This window comes from Caretta caretta, chromosome 27, assembly GCF_965140235.1.
Source record: "Caretta caretta isolate rCarCar2 chromosome 27, rCarCar1.hap1, whole genome shotgun sequence".
Lineage (NCBI taxonomy): Eukaryota > Metazoa > Chordata > Testudines > Cheloniidae > Caretta > Caretta caretta.
Window position 1 is genome coordinate 2,063,016 of NC_134232.1, and position 14,649 is coordinate 2,077,664.

Below are 14,649 nucleotides of genomic sequence, written 5' to 3' on the forward strand. Positions count from 1 at the left end.
TAACAGAATGCCAAGGGCAAGTCTCAGCATCGGTAGCCTCTTTCCCCACCCACGAGTCATGTTGGAGACACACACATACACACACACAGAGGATATATTCTCTCTCCAAAGGGCAGGCTCTCATCTGGGGGAAAGACCCACCAGCCTGGTGGTCAGGGGGCAGTTCACCTTTACTGGCTGATCCTGAGCCGGATCAAGTTGTTCTCCTCCCTTCTCTTTCTTCCGTTTCTGTTTCTTTTTCTTCTTTTTGGCTCCACTGTCATCCACTGGACTTAAGCCGCTAGGGAACAAAGTAAACATCATTGGAGCGTTTTCTGAGGGCATTTATACAGTCTCAGCATCTCGAGAGAAAACAAAGGGCTCCCTGTTCTAAGTCAGACCCGAAGATGCATCACACCTGCTCCAGGAGCCTGAATAATCCACAAACAAGGAATGCAGCCAAGAGTGCATTTCCTGGGCTAGTTTCAAGCCCATTTCTTAGCGACGGCACTTCCCAGAAAAAGCCTCTAATAAAGGAAGGTTAAAAATATTCATCCTTTTTCAGACTGGTACCGCTGCCCAGCGCTGCAGGATCTGAGCACCTTCTGCCTGACACAGGCTGGCGAGAGGGAGTCCCCAGGGGGACAGAGGCTGGGGCTCCCCTCCCACTCTGGGAAAGGGAAAGTGCTCTGTGGGGTACGGGAGTGGGAATGGCGGACGCTGTGAACGTCGTTCCAGTTATGAAGGAAATCAAAGAGGACGGTATCACAGCATTTCCTGAGGCTGCTCAGACTCTGGATTCATCTAGATTCCTCTGGGAGCTGCCTCCCCTGAGGATGTTCTGCCCCAGGCTCTGCCATGCTCTCTCCTGGGCTGTACAACCTACATGGCCCCCGAGGAGCTCCGCTGTATTGGTGGGGGTTGGGGTTCAGAGACCGAAATGTACGCGAACGCAGCGGAGACAATCTGTGAACTGCCCCACCACAGAGGGAATTTTCTGTTCTTCTTGCTTGATCTTACCAGTTTGGGGAAGTTAACGGATCTGGCCCATACTCTGTATTGGTACATCCATACCAGTGGCAGAGCTTGTGTGGGGGGGTTCAGAGGCATTCCCACCCATGCACAGAGCAATCAGTAGGTGCCCAGGAGACAAGCGGCACAGGGAATGCTGGTAACTAAGAATTCCGAGACACAAGCCAATCTCCACACTCCTCCTTAAACGTCAGAGCTCCCCAAGCCATGGCTCATCGGGCTGATGTGGCTAAGGCACTTCAGTTTCATAGCAAACAGTACCCAAGGGAGTGGCCAGCATCACACCCGAGGGCCTTTGAGTGCCCTGACCTGAAGGATTAGGTGCCCGTTTTACAGCTGGGTGAACTGGAGCTGGCCTTTCAGCAAGATTGCATGAGACTCGAACCCACAACTTCAGCATTGACCTTCAGCCACCGCACCTGAAAACCACATTAACCCTCAGCTGCTCCTCAAAACCACAGGGACTAACCTGCAGGATCTGAACAAAACACAGAGGGCAAAATGTAGAAGAGAAGGAATGACGTCCTGCCCTGTGCAGAGCATTTGTAACACCAACTAGCAGGGTCAGAGAGAAGGAGCAGAGAATGGAGTAGCCAATTTGAGAGTCACACCTTTCTGCGGTAACCCTTGGAGGCAGATCACCAGCCCTTCCCCAAAACATCCCGATGCCCCGGGAGCTGAGCAGCGGTCAGGGCAGCCAGGGAGGCCAGACAGGAGGTTAGCAGTCCTGGGACGGGAGGACGTTCTACCAAAGGGACCCTGAACACAAGGGCTACAGGAGGCAAATGAGTAGTGCCCTACCAAATTCACGGCAGAAAAAAATGCGTCTTTTGTGTGCTTTTACCCTGTCCTATACAGATTTCATGGTGCAGACCAGGGTTTCTGAAAGTGGGGGTCCTGACCCAAAAGGAGGTCACAAGGGGGTCGCAAGGATAGTGTAGGGGGGTTGCGGTATTGCCACCCTTACTTCTGCTCTGGCTTGAGAACTGGGTGGCCAGAGAGCCGCGGTTGCTAAGTGGACGCCCAGGTCTGAAGGCAGCACCCTGCCAGCAGCAGAACAGAAATAAGGGTGGCAATGCCATGCCATGCCATGCCATCCTGACCTCTGTGCTCCTGCCTGCAGAGCCGGGAGGCTGGAGAGTGGTGGCTGCTGGCCAGGGGCCCAGCTGCGAAGGCAGCGGCCCAGAAGGAAGGGGGCAATCCCACACCAGGCCACCCTGACTTCCGCACTGTTGTTAGTGGAGACTCTGCCTTCAGAGCTGGGCTCCCAGCCCGCAGCCGCCGCTCACGGCACAGAAATAAGGGTGGCCACGACCCTCTTACAATAACCTTGTGACCCCCCCCAACCCCCTTTTGGGTTAAGACTCCTACAGTTACAACACCATGAAAATTCAGATTTAAATATCTGAAATCATGAAATTCATGATTTTCAAAATCCTATGACCGTGAAATTGATCAAAATGACCTGTGAATTTGGTAGGGCCCTTCACACGAGGTGAGGAGAGAGCAAGAAGTCTTTTGCTCCTCATAAGTCAGGTGACACATGCCCAACAGCTCCTCTTGAAATGCTTTACTGTCCCAGTGGAACCAGCCGGCCCAGCCCCCGGCAACTGACACCCCTTCGGACAGTAAGACACAATATAACCCAATCGCATAGCACAGCTAGGCTGCCCAGGGGCCAGAATTCGACCAGCACAGGCCTAGCCAGCTGCCGCTCAGAGCAAGCGGCAGGAGACCCCGGAGGAAGCCAGAAGGGAGATGTTTTGCAGCAAGTGGAGAGAAGAGGCACCTCAACCGCACACTCAGCCAGCAGCCGATCCGCCCTCCAGCCCCAGACCTGCACCCAGACCCCTGCTGAGCTCACAGGTCAGTTGGTTTGCAGACCCCAGAATACAGAGCATTTCTTTGGGTGTCAGCCAAGAGCTGCATCCTTCACAAACTGGCTATTATCTGCACTGGGCAAGACCTGCACAAGGAGAAATTCTGGGCATGGCTACACTGGAAACTTCAAAGCGCTCCCGCAGCAGCGCTTTGAAATGCGAGTGCGGTCGCGTGCGAACGCTGGGAGAGAGCTCTCCCAGTGCTCCTGGTACTCCACCTCCATGAGGGGATTAGCTCCCAGCGCTCAGAGCCTGTTTACACTAGCGCTTTATAGCACTCTGACTTGCTGTGCGGGGGGGTGTGTGTGTGTGTGTGTGTGTGTGTGTGTGTGTGTGTGTGTGTGTGTGTGTGTGTGTGTGTGTGTGTGTGTGTGTGTGTGTGTGTGTGTGTGTGTGTGTGTGTGTGTGTGTGTGTGTGTGTGTGTGTGTGTGTGTGGAGGTTGTGATTTTTCACACCCCTGAGCCAGCAAGTTAGAGTGCTATAAAATGTAAGTGTAACCAAGCCCTGAGTTACAGGACCTTAGACAGGACTGTGAACTGAGGGGCCATGTCTATGAACTACCCTCAGCTCCCGGGTCTGCCGCGGAAACCCCAGGCACTCAGAACCTTGCAGAGTCAGACACCGTAAGTGTATCTAACGGTTACACTGCCAATTACAGGAATGGAGAATTAACGAAGAACAAACAACAACATAATATCGGGGCCTGGAAAACGTACTGGCACTTTCTAGCTGGAGAACTAAGCTCACTAGCCAGGGTAAAAACTAGAATTTAAACACTTCCTAGCTGCTGTAGCCAAACTCACTGCACTCACCAGGGCTCCTGGCATCCCTCCACACCCTCCCTGCGTGCCACCAGGGACTCCCTGCACCTCCACCCTACCTCCACAGCAGGGGCTCTGCATTCCCCCATTTCAAAGGCTCTGGGTACCTCCCATCCCTCCTTCCCCCCCATAGTAGGATCCTCGGTTCTCCCTGCATGCCAGGGGCTGTGCGTCACCCGTTTTCCCAGTGCCAGGGGGTTTGTGTGCCACCCCATTCTCCCCTCCCATTCCATTCCAGGGGCACTCTGTAGGTTAGAGTGTCCATCACAGGAAGTTGTTCCGGAATAGCTGAAGAACTCAATACGGAGATAAGCCCTGAGTCATTCAGGGTGTCAAGATTTTAAACTCTACTGGGAGGAAAGGCAGAGCTGAGATGGGGTGGTGTTATGCTGGAAGGTGCTAATGGCTGCCATCAACCAGTCTTTGATTTACAGTGAGTTCCAGAGTTGAGTGAGGCTGGTCTACTAATCAGATGCCAGGGGCTTCACGGGTCCCCCGATTTGCATCAGAATCAATAGGGTTTTGTACCCTGGTGCCTAGAACATTCCCGACACTTTGGAATTGATCAGAGACAGTGTTCAAGAGACAGACACCAGCATGCCAAGCGTCACACCTGGCTCTGCTCAGCCAGCCAGGAGGTGAAACGGTGGTGGGCGGCCCTGGAGCTATTCACTGGGCCAGCAGAATGAAAATCGGGGACGGAGGGAAACGATGATCAGCAGAAGCCCCCACCATCCTCCCAGCAACCAGAGGGCTCTGGGGTCAAGGAGCGTGCTCCTTTTCCTGTCCTTCCCTTCTCTACCAATGATGGCACAGCACTGGGCTGCCACCCAGTCTGTGTAGGAACATCACCTCCCAGCCGCTGGGCTGCCATCCGCAGCTCTCGTAGATACTTCTCTGGCTCCCACTGCCATAGACTTGGGAGTCCCTCACAAGCCTAGGGGTCGTGCAGTGCTTCTGTCCCTACTGTAAGGCAGAGAGGCTGACTGTCTGTCCAAGGTCACGCAGGGAGTCTATGGCAGAGCAGAAAGTGAACCCAGGTCTTTTGAGTCCCAGGCTAGGGCCAAACCATGCAGCCACCCTTCCTTTCAAGAGCCTGGCTTCTGCCCTGTGCGTTGCTCCTGACAGTACAGCTCTCTTCAGGCCTCTGGCTATTAGGGCTGGTAAATTTTACAAGTTCTGTGCATGGGGCAAAGAGCTGAGTGGTGGCTGGGGTGGGAAAGATGGAAAAACTGACACCATCGTTTTATAGCACCCTTGTGGATGCTCACTGAGTCACTGAACTTAGAGCCATGAGTGGTCACTGCTCTTAGGCTAAGACTGTGATTTCGCATCAGACAGACGCCTGCCCCCGCACGGGCCACGCTGACAACAATAGGGCTGTGCAGGCAAGCAGATCCACCTGTACGCAGCTCAGCACAGGACTGGGGTGAACCGAGGAGCTGACCTGCTAGAAGAGACAAGTGGACGGAGCAGGGCAGAGAACGGAGGGAAAGGAAAAACAGACTGGCTGAGACACTGGAAGCCATGCAGGAGAAGGTTTAATGGAAGCTGGAGAGATGCAGTAAGTTACATTTTTAAAATAGAGAGTGGGTTGAAAGTACACTCAAGTCAATACAGCACCCAGCTGTATTCAGACTCTCTCCCGAGTGAAACTGACCTGACTCCTCTTGGTTTCACTGCTGCCCACAGGGTTTCCAATAGCAGCAGCGAAACCTGACAAGACTAATCCGCTGTCAGGACCGCAGCAAGGCAAGGCTCCTGCATAGCCGCAGCCGCCGCGCTGGAACCCGGCAGCCTTGGGAAGACCGTGCTGCAGCAGTGTGCGTCTGGGCCACGTCTTCACAGCCAAAAAGCAGCTCCCTAGTGAAAGCCTCGAGTCTGCCGAAGTTAAGGGCATTTGCCTGGGAAAGATTCCTACTCAGTTACACCTAACTTCGCCTGCAGGATCTCTGCTCCTGATGGTCTCTCAAAGCCCAAGCCGGAGGCTCTTTGTAATTTATTTTCTGAACAGCTTGGCAGGTTTGAAAGCAGGTTGCTAGGCTGGGGGGGGGGGGGGGGGGAGGAGGGGAAGGATCTTTTCCTTTGCAAACATCACATTTTATGCAGAAATCATTCAGACAAAAAGTGGACCCCACCCACCAGACTGACTGTATGGTCACTTCGCACAGTGGAACTGCCCTTAATAGCTCAAAACCATCCAGACAACACAGCAGCAGTTAGAGGAGACAGAACGAGCACACAGACAGTTTGCCAAGACACAGGGGGTAAAATCATTCATTGGTACCTTTAATAACCCCCAGTGAGAGGAGCCCAAGTTCAGGGGAGTTTTGATCTGGAGGTTTAAACAGGGGACTGAAAAGCCACAGTCCTGAACTCTATTCCCAGCTCTGCCAGTGCTTGCTGGGTGATATTGGGCAAGTCACTTCACCTCCCCGTGCCTCAGTTTCGCCATCGGTACAATGGGAATGTAGTTCACCTGCCTCACTGGTGAGACACTTTGGACCTATAAATGCTGCGTAGTACAGGTCTCATCTGCCAGATGGCACCTCCAGAAACACAAGACCCGCACGGTGTTCTGGGGCAGTGTTGCGGTGCTGACTAAGAGGAAAGTAATCAACATCACTTCCTACAGCAGTTAAAATATTCCTTGGAGTTCTCCTACCCAGTCAGCATGTCTCTGCTTACTGGGCAAGCCCTGAGGCGATCCCAGCCAGAGAGGGGCACAGCTGCAGTTTATGCCCGATTAAAAAAGTTATTTTAAAACGCACGCAGTGAATTTCCCCCCAACCTGCCCACAGAGAATTCAAATGACAGCTCTGTTCACAGGCCTTGGAGCATTTGCCCCAAAGGATGTTTGAATGCAAGTTCAAACAGAGCAGTAAGGAGTCACCTTTTATTATATAGTGCAGGACCAGTAAAGGTCACTTGATTCACCCACAGTTACTATAAACCACGCATGTCTTGGACCTTGTCTGTACTACGGGGACTCCAGGCGCACGGCTGAGGCGCTGTATTATGCGGCTGTAACCCTGTAGCTTAGCACAGCGACAAAGGGCTTTTTCTGTCTGTGTAGGAACATCACCTCCCATCTACACCAGGGGTGAGGCCACCAAAGCTACTGTGCTTGGGGTTAAAAGAAAAGGAGGACTTGTGGCACCTTAGAGACTAACAAATTTATTTGCACATAAGCTTTCATGAGCTACTGCTCACTTCATCGGTGTTGGATTCTTCTGAGGGACGATACTATGTCAATCTACATTTTAAGCGTAGATTAAGCCTCAGAGTGATGTTCTACCCCAGAGCCTCTAAAGCAGCTCCTTGCTCCTGCCCAGACCTACTCTGTGTGCATCTCTGCCTATTTCTCATCAGCGCCTGTGTGGAAGAGCAGGCTGAGCTCCAATCTGTCTCATGAATCAAACTACTGGGCGAGTGCAGACTCTGCAATGCTTATTGCTGGTGGTGGCTGGCAGAGACGTATGAAGCAGAAACAAAATAGCTTGATTTTTCTGGCTGCCAGGCTGGGTTTTTGAGGGGAAGCAGTTAGAAGAATCCTGTCCTGATCTGCAAATGGAGCAGCTGCGATACGGAAGACACCAAGGGAGAATAACTAGAGACCTGCCATTTCTAGGTGGATACTTACTGTGGCCCAGGGAGGCTACCTGCACTAGGGGGCAACGCAAGCTCCTGGATGACAGAAATGTCTCCACTGGTGTTCAAAGGTATAATCGCCCTACTTAGCAGATGAGACCTTCAAGACGTTCAGGACCTTCACACTGCAGCCTTGATAATTAAGGGCAAAACTGATTAAGATCACAGGGCTTGTAGGCCAAGGGGAAGCATGACTATCAAACAGGAATCCCGATCTGTCTCAGAATTTCATCTGTTTTCTTTCCTTTGCTATGTAAAACCCCAAGGCTCTTCTTTCTCCACTTTGGTGCTGGAGAACAAGCATCAGCCTTGTCTACACGAGCGACATTTAACATCTTCAGAACCATGTGCTCGCCACGCATACGGACAAGGCCCTTCATGCCCACACTCAGATGATCTCCAGGCAGCGGACTGGTGCCAAAGGCCATTTCAGTGCCAATGCAGCTGGAGGTCGCTGGTGTAACAGCACAAAGAGTGCCTGCTTTCCTGTGGTACCACAGTACACCTGCAGCTTCTTGAGAGCTCCCTCCCTGAACCCACTCCAATGGGCTAGAATAGTTCCAGGTTAGCCATGGGGCAAATCTGCCCTTACTGAGTTTCTGTCTGAAGCAATGGGATCTTCCGAACAGTGCTCACAGGGTTCCATTTCCTTGAATCCCCGAGACTCTGCCAGATGGGGTGGGTCGGACACCCATTGTTATCATATTAGTGCAGGACATTTCTCGTAACTTTCCAAATTGCCCAGAGGATCTAAGCAGAAGCCATCGCTCCTCGCAATGAATTGAATTCACTCCCATCCAGACTTTTAAGCTCTCTGCCTGGAAATTGATCTGGTTATTGCATATTCTAGGCAATGGGAAGTGCAGGAAAGGCTGCATGATGAAAGAGCTGGCTCACCCCTCCCTCCCACCGTTTGCGATGGATAGCATCTCACACGCATGGCAGGGAGGGGGAAAGGAGCTAAAATCTCCACCTTGGAACTGACATTCAAACAAAGCATGATATACTATTTAAGTGAACTATCCAGGCAGGTTCCAGGCTAGATTTTACCTGGATGTGGAGGCATTCACTGCAAAGAGCATAATCAACCTTAACTGAAAACTGACTGAAATGCCAAATGCAACCAAAATCTAGAAATGCACCATCACTGAAATCCCTGGTTATACAGTCAGGACAGTAACATCATGAAACTCCACATTTATTCTGCTTGTGACTTCAGTTCTAACACCCTTCGTTTTCAAGAGTGCGTGGTGGGGACAGAATCTTTCAAACTGCCAACTCAACCTGGGTTTGCGGAGTCCTGGCTGCCTCAGAAAGAGTCAAAGCTTAGCTGACACTTCTGATGAAGTAGAGCAGACTCCAGCTTGTTCTCCCTTGATTTTATCAGCTCCTACCAGGAGAAATACTTTGCATCAGTTAAGGCGTGACTCAGGTGTGACTCAGACACAGATGGAAGAGACACACTGGGTAACAAGGAGTTATTTTTTTTATAGTCACTTTTCTAAACATAACCTGAAATGCAAACCAAAGTCGCAGGAGTTTTGTTACTCAAAAAGTGAAAGAGAAAAAATCCAGAGAATAAAGGAAAGAAAATGGCACCACAGTCTTTCAGTTCTCCTTCAACACTGCCCCCCCACCCGCCCCACCCAAAAAGCTGGAAATGTAGTTGTAGATGCTCACATACCAGACTGAAGGACCTACATAAACTCCCCACTGCAGAGCTCAGCTCCCTGGTCAAAAAGATCCCAAACAACGGTCAGTCAGTGAGATCATTTTCTGTCCCATATTTAGATGCTTGAAAATCTTCCGGGCAAGCCCACTGTTAATCAGGCCTGATACTTACACAGGTAATCTCATTAGAGTCCAGAGGGCTGTGAGAAGGAAGGCTGAATGATATTTTTAAGAGGCTGTCCAGATGGCAAATTACATGTTGTGGGGCAGAAAGCAAGAGAATGTAAATACAGCACTAAGTGTTACTGTGCTCTACACCAGTGTTTCTCAAGGGCCGGTCCCTGAGATCTTCCCTGACACCATTTAGGAAGGCAGCAAGCTGGGCTCTGGTGTCGAAAAGGTTGAGATACACGGCTCTATACCATTCAGAAACTAAACTCCATGGAGTTCCTCTGATGCGGGATTTACAGAACACATCCCTTCATGGTGCCAGTGAAGGGGATGACTTACAAAATTAGAGAAGCTGCACCAACATTTCTAAACAGACCACCCAGAGAAGCCCCCGTCCGTCACCCTCCCCTGCTGCATTTATAGCACCCAGGCATCCCAACCAGTTGTGGTCCAGCCTGTACAGACAGCACAAGGCAGTAGTGCAAGCTTCCCCTTCCCCACAGGGACAGCAGCAATGCCCACAACAGCTGCTCACTGTGCGGCTGCGGGCGGTGATTCTACATTGTGCACTGATGCCCACTTGGGAGGGCACCATGTGACCCATGTCAGGTGTGAATCCAAAGTCTCTCGAGAAGAACATCACCACTGTGTTCCTGCTACAGCCTCCACTTTTGGACCACTCTACAACCCAAATAATGTCAAAATACTTCTTGACCGATACTGACAAGAGACACCACCGAAATGCAGCCATTTCAGGTGCGGAGAGCAGCAGTCGACTGGCACACAGCACAATAGTGCCAATGACCAAGGCTACAACGGTTTACAGGCTTCCTATAGATGAGAGCACAGTCAAGAATAGGACTTGTTTTATTTCTATGAACTTTTTTTTTTTAAACTAAACAGTGATCAGAGAAAATATTAAACTACAAAAAGAAAAGGAGTACTTGTGGCACCTTAGAGACTAACCAATTTATTTGAGCATGAGCTTTCGTGAGCTACAGCTCACTTCATCAGATGTTTACCGTGGAAACTGCAGCAGACTTTATATACACACAGAGAATATGAAACAATACCTCCTCCCACCCCACTGTCCTGCTGGTAATAGCTTATCTAAAATGATCAACAGGTGGGCCATTTCCAGCACAAATCCAGGTTTTCTCACGTTTCAGAGGAACAGCCGTGTTAGTCTGTATTTGCAAAAAGAAAAGGAGTACTTGTGGCACCTTAGAGACTAACCAATTTATTTGAGCATGAGCTTTCGTGAGCTACAGCTCACTTCATCAGATGTTTACCGTGGAAACTGCAGCAGACTTTATATACACACAGAGAATATGAAACGGCTGTTCCTCTGAAACAGTGGGGTGGGAGGAGGTATTGTTTCACATTCTCTGTGTGTATATAAAGTCTGCTGCAGTTTCCACGGTAAACATCTGATGAAGTGAGCTGTAGCTCACGAAAGCTCATGCTCAAATAAATTGGTTAGTCTCTAAGGTGCCACAAGTACTCCTTTTCTTTTTGCGAATACAGACTAACACGGCTGTTCCTCTGAAACCTATTAAACTACACTCACTCTCTAGAAAAGTAAACCATTCAGCCTTATCACAGACTCTCTGAAACAGGCTCATTTGATACTTTACAGCACTGATACACCAGCAAATCAGAGATAAACCAGTTCCCCTCTTTCCTACCCTTAAAAAACCAGTCAGCACTATTGCTAATAATTAAGTTAGACCTGGCTTTTTCAGTCTTGTAGCAAAAACACAAAGGCCCTTTGACAGGGAATGGGGCACCGAGGAGAGAGAGAGAACTCCTCAAATTGTTTTGCAAGTCCACTTAGCAAACAGTTCCGTGACAGGTGGTATATTAAGGCTGAATTTCAAAATGCTTCTCTCCACCCCAATTTGTTGTTTGATAGCATGAATTGTGGGCAGCCCAAGTAACTAGATTAATGAATTGTGTGCATGTTCGTCTAATACAAGCATGAGAAATCACAGAGCACATCCATCACCAACAATGAAACCGCTCAGATGGGGTTCTGGAATTTTTCATTTTCTTCCTCTTTGGTCTTTTCTCTTTCAGGGTCCTTTGAATGTGGGGGAAGGGTGTTTGGGTGAGTCTTCAAGGCATGTCTTCACTATCAATATATCTATGGACTCTGCTTTCTAACTTCATCGCCAGTCGAAACGAGTTTTAAAAACTTTCCAAACACCTTTGCGAAGTCTAGTCTGGACACCCCTGACGTCTGTTCCACACAGCAAACGTTTGACGTTCGTTAGGCTATGCCCACACTACCGCTGTAGCATAGACACGTTTTACATCAATGGAAGGGTTTTGCTGTCAATGTCGTTAATCCACTGCTCTGAGAGCCAATAGCTACGTCCACAGAAGAATCCTTCTGTCCACCTAGCCACATCTACCCCAGGGGTCAGGCTGAAATACCTATGGCACTCGGGGTGCAAAATTTTTCACAGCCCTGAGAGATGTAGCTAGATTGACTTGAGTTTTAGGTGTAGACCAGGACTTCATCTCTTAACTGTCATGTGCTAATTCTAGGGAAGACAATGTAATTATAACGTCGCCATGTGAGGGTTTAAACAATAACTTGCCTTGTCTACACTAGGATGCTAAACTAGGTTAGAAATAGACTTTCTTCCCTAATGAATACAGGACCTGAGAGTTTAAAACTCATTTTGACTGGGAAATATAATTAGGAAACACAAAGCAGAGTCATCAGTCGTGATCAAACCCTGCTTCTCATTTCTGCTTGGATCTGCTCTTACAAACCAAATCATGTCAGAGAAGAAAGAAATTACAGCTTCCAAGCCCAGAGCAGAGCTAACCTTATTCAATTAAGATGCAGTGCCCCACCCATGAGGCAAATGAAATATTACAGCAAGGCTGTGTCGACACAAGAAAGCTTCTTCAATGTTTCCAGTCTGACCTTTTATTAGCTATGGTTTCTTCACAAGTGACATTGCCTAATAAAAGCTGCTGACAAAGAGAGACTGCTCTTCAGCTCATAGTATACCAACTACCTAATGGGGTCAAGGATATGAAAAACATAAAAAGTCTCTCAACTGAAGCTCAGATTTGCCCAGCACAAGCCAGGAACCGCTAGAAAAATGTGATCATACATGTGACTGTCAGCTCCAGTGTGTAAACTAAAATGCACACACAGTGGGTTCCAAAGAGGATGGTTCTAGACTATTCTCAGTGGTAGAAGAGGACAGGACAAGGAGTAATGGTCTCAAGTTGCAGTGGGGGAGGTTTAAGTTGGATATTAGAAAAAACTTTTTTACTAGGAGGGTGGTGAAACACTGGAATGCGTTACCTAGGGAGGTGGCAGAATCTCCTTCCTTAGAAGTTTTTAAGGTCAGGCTTGACAAAGCCCTGGCTGGAATGATTTAATTGGGGATTGGTCCTGCTTTGAGCAGGGGGTTGGACTAGATGACCTCCTGAGGTCCTTTCCAACCCTGATATTCTATGATTCTAATGGCGGGTGAGGGGGTGTCTCTCCTTTAAGCTATCCACATCACTGAAGTTTTCTGTATCCTACTATGGACAGCAATAAGAAGATGGTGGAGAACAGAGCCCTAACATGGGTGCCATAAGCAGCCTTATACCTGGGACACTACAATTGCATTTCACACTAGGACTGTTAAAACCAGCCTGCCCTACTCCATACACAGATCCACAATATGAAACTGCAAAACAGCAAGATTCTATCCATGAACCGGCTTCCTCAAGCTGTTATTTAGGTACCAAAATAGCAAAGGCAGGATAAAATCTCCAGCATAAATATTCCATTAAAAGAACAGGTCATTACAAAAGCCCAATAGATTAGACAAGAATAGCAAAATGAGACCCTCACCCTTGTTTCCCTGATCTATGTGAGTAAATGAGGCCCAAGGAGTTAGTCAGCATCATACTTCAGAGGGGAAAAAAAATCCTGGCTCACACTGATCAGGAAAACCACACTAAAATCCTGTTTAATCCATGACTGTAGGTACGTGTGCACAGGGCCTAAAAAATTAAAGTTCCAAATACAGGTTCCGAAGACACTGCCTTTCTTAACTAACTCCAGTGTAACAGCCCAAGGACTAGAATAAAACCTTGGAATGAAACTTTAATGAAGTATTCCTATTCTAACTACAGAGCCAAGGGGTGTGCTACATGCTTGCTAACATGGAGAGAGGAGGAGCCGGTATATCAGGAAAGGCACTGAGGAGTCAGTCTCTGTGCAGATAATAAGTACCCTTGCCAGTGTGGAAGAAAAACGCAGTCTTCACTCTTAGGTTGTTTGCAACAAGTCAGAGACAGTTTATTCTCACGCAATTGCAAGGGGGAGAGTGCGCACGGACAGGGATTCCCCCTTTCTAGGCAGGTCTCTGCCAGATAAACAATTAGGGCAAGCATTTATACCTTTTGTTGCATACAATAATGATCAACAGCCATGTCTTGTTTATACATATTCCTTCCTGATATCTCACTTTTCTCAGCAGTTCCTGCTACAGTCTGCGTTCCATTCTTATCTAACACAAGGTCAAAACAGCATCTCTTACAGTTTTCCCACTCACTTCGGCCCTCCCTTAATGTCTCGAGTTATTAGAGTTTGCCTGACTCTTACTCTATTCCTAAGAAAACTAAGATGTCTGTGTTCAAATTCCCTATATCCCTTTTTCCTTCCACACCAGTTTGGGGCAGTAGGAAGGAATGCCTCTGAAGATTAGTGCCAGGTAAGCAAAACGGAGTTACTCAGTTTGGGAACATCCTGCTTTACTGCAAAGATAGGATCCACCTACAACCAGAGTCTTGTCTGCAGCATGGATCCATCCCCTCTTTTCTTGCTGTATGTGATCTATTTTCTTACAGCACTGATGGTTTTGCAGCCCCTAGACACATCCATATTTTGCAAAACCCCTGATCCTTTTGATTTCTCGCTGTTTACAAAATTTCTGCTTTACACGGTAACCACTTTACAGTAATACATATTTGAATTGGTTCTTTAACACCTTCCAGCATGCAGAATGCAAAGCACCTGGCAAGTTATATTAGATGCAAGTCACTGCACCTTACATTTATGTGGAACCTTTCACTTATATTGACATAATATACATTACATGATATGTACTTGCTGTGCACAGGAGTCACTTCAGCCACCACTGGAGCTGCAAAAGTACACAGCAAACATGGCAGCAGTTTGGGAGTTAAAACCTCAGATCGAAACTGCAGGTGGATTCAGGGGGGACAAATGTACTTTGCCCAGCTGAAACCTGGCCAGAGCCCTAGGTTTAACTCCGGTGCAAAGCACCCCAGGATCATTAATGACCATGACGGCTCAGGACCCCAGCTGAATGTTTTATCTAGGTTTTCCTGTGGTGAAGGTTCCCATGCTCAACCTCCCTTCCCTGTGCCCTCCAGCAGGTGCCTCTCCCAGGAACCA

At 48.7% G+C, this 14,649-nt stretch overlaps 1 protein-coding gene across 1 annotated transcript in view; it reads right to left on the reverse strand.

Annotated features, from left to right (window-relative positions):
• Window positions 1-14,649, reverse strand: part of NMT1 (N-myristoyltransferase 1) — a 36,362-nt gene that overhangs the window by 21,157 nt on the left and 556 nt on the right. The window contains exon 2 of the mRNA XM_048829806.2: window positions 169-280. Within this exon, the coding sequence (XP_048685763.1) occupies window positions 169-280 (112 nt within the window). The remainder of the gene's footprint in view (window positions 1-168; window positions 281-14,649) is intronic.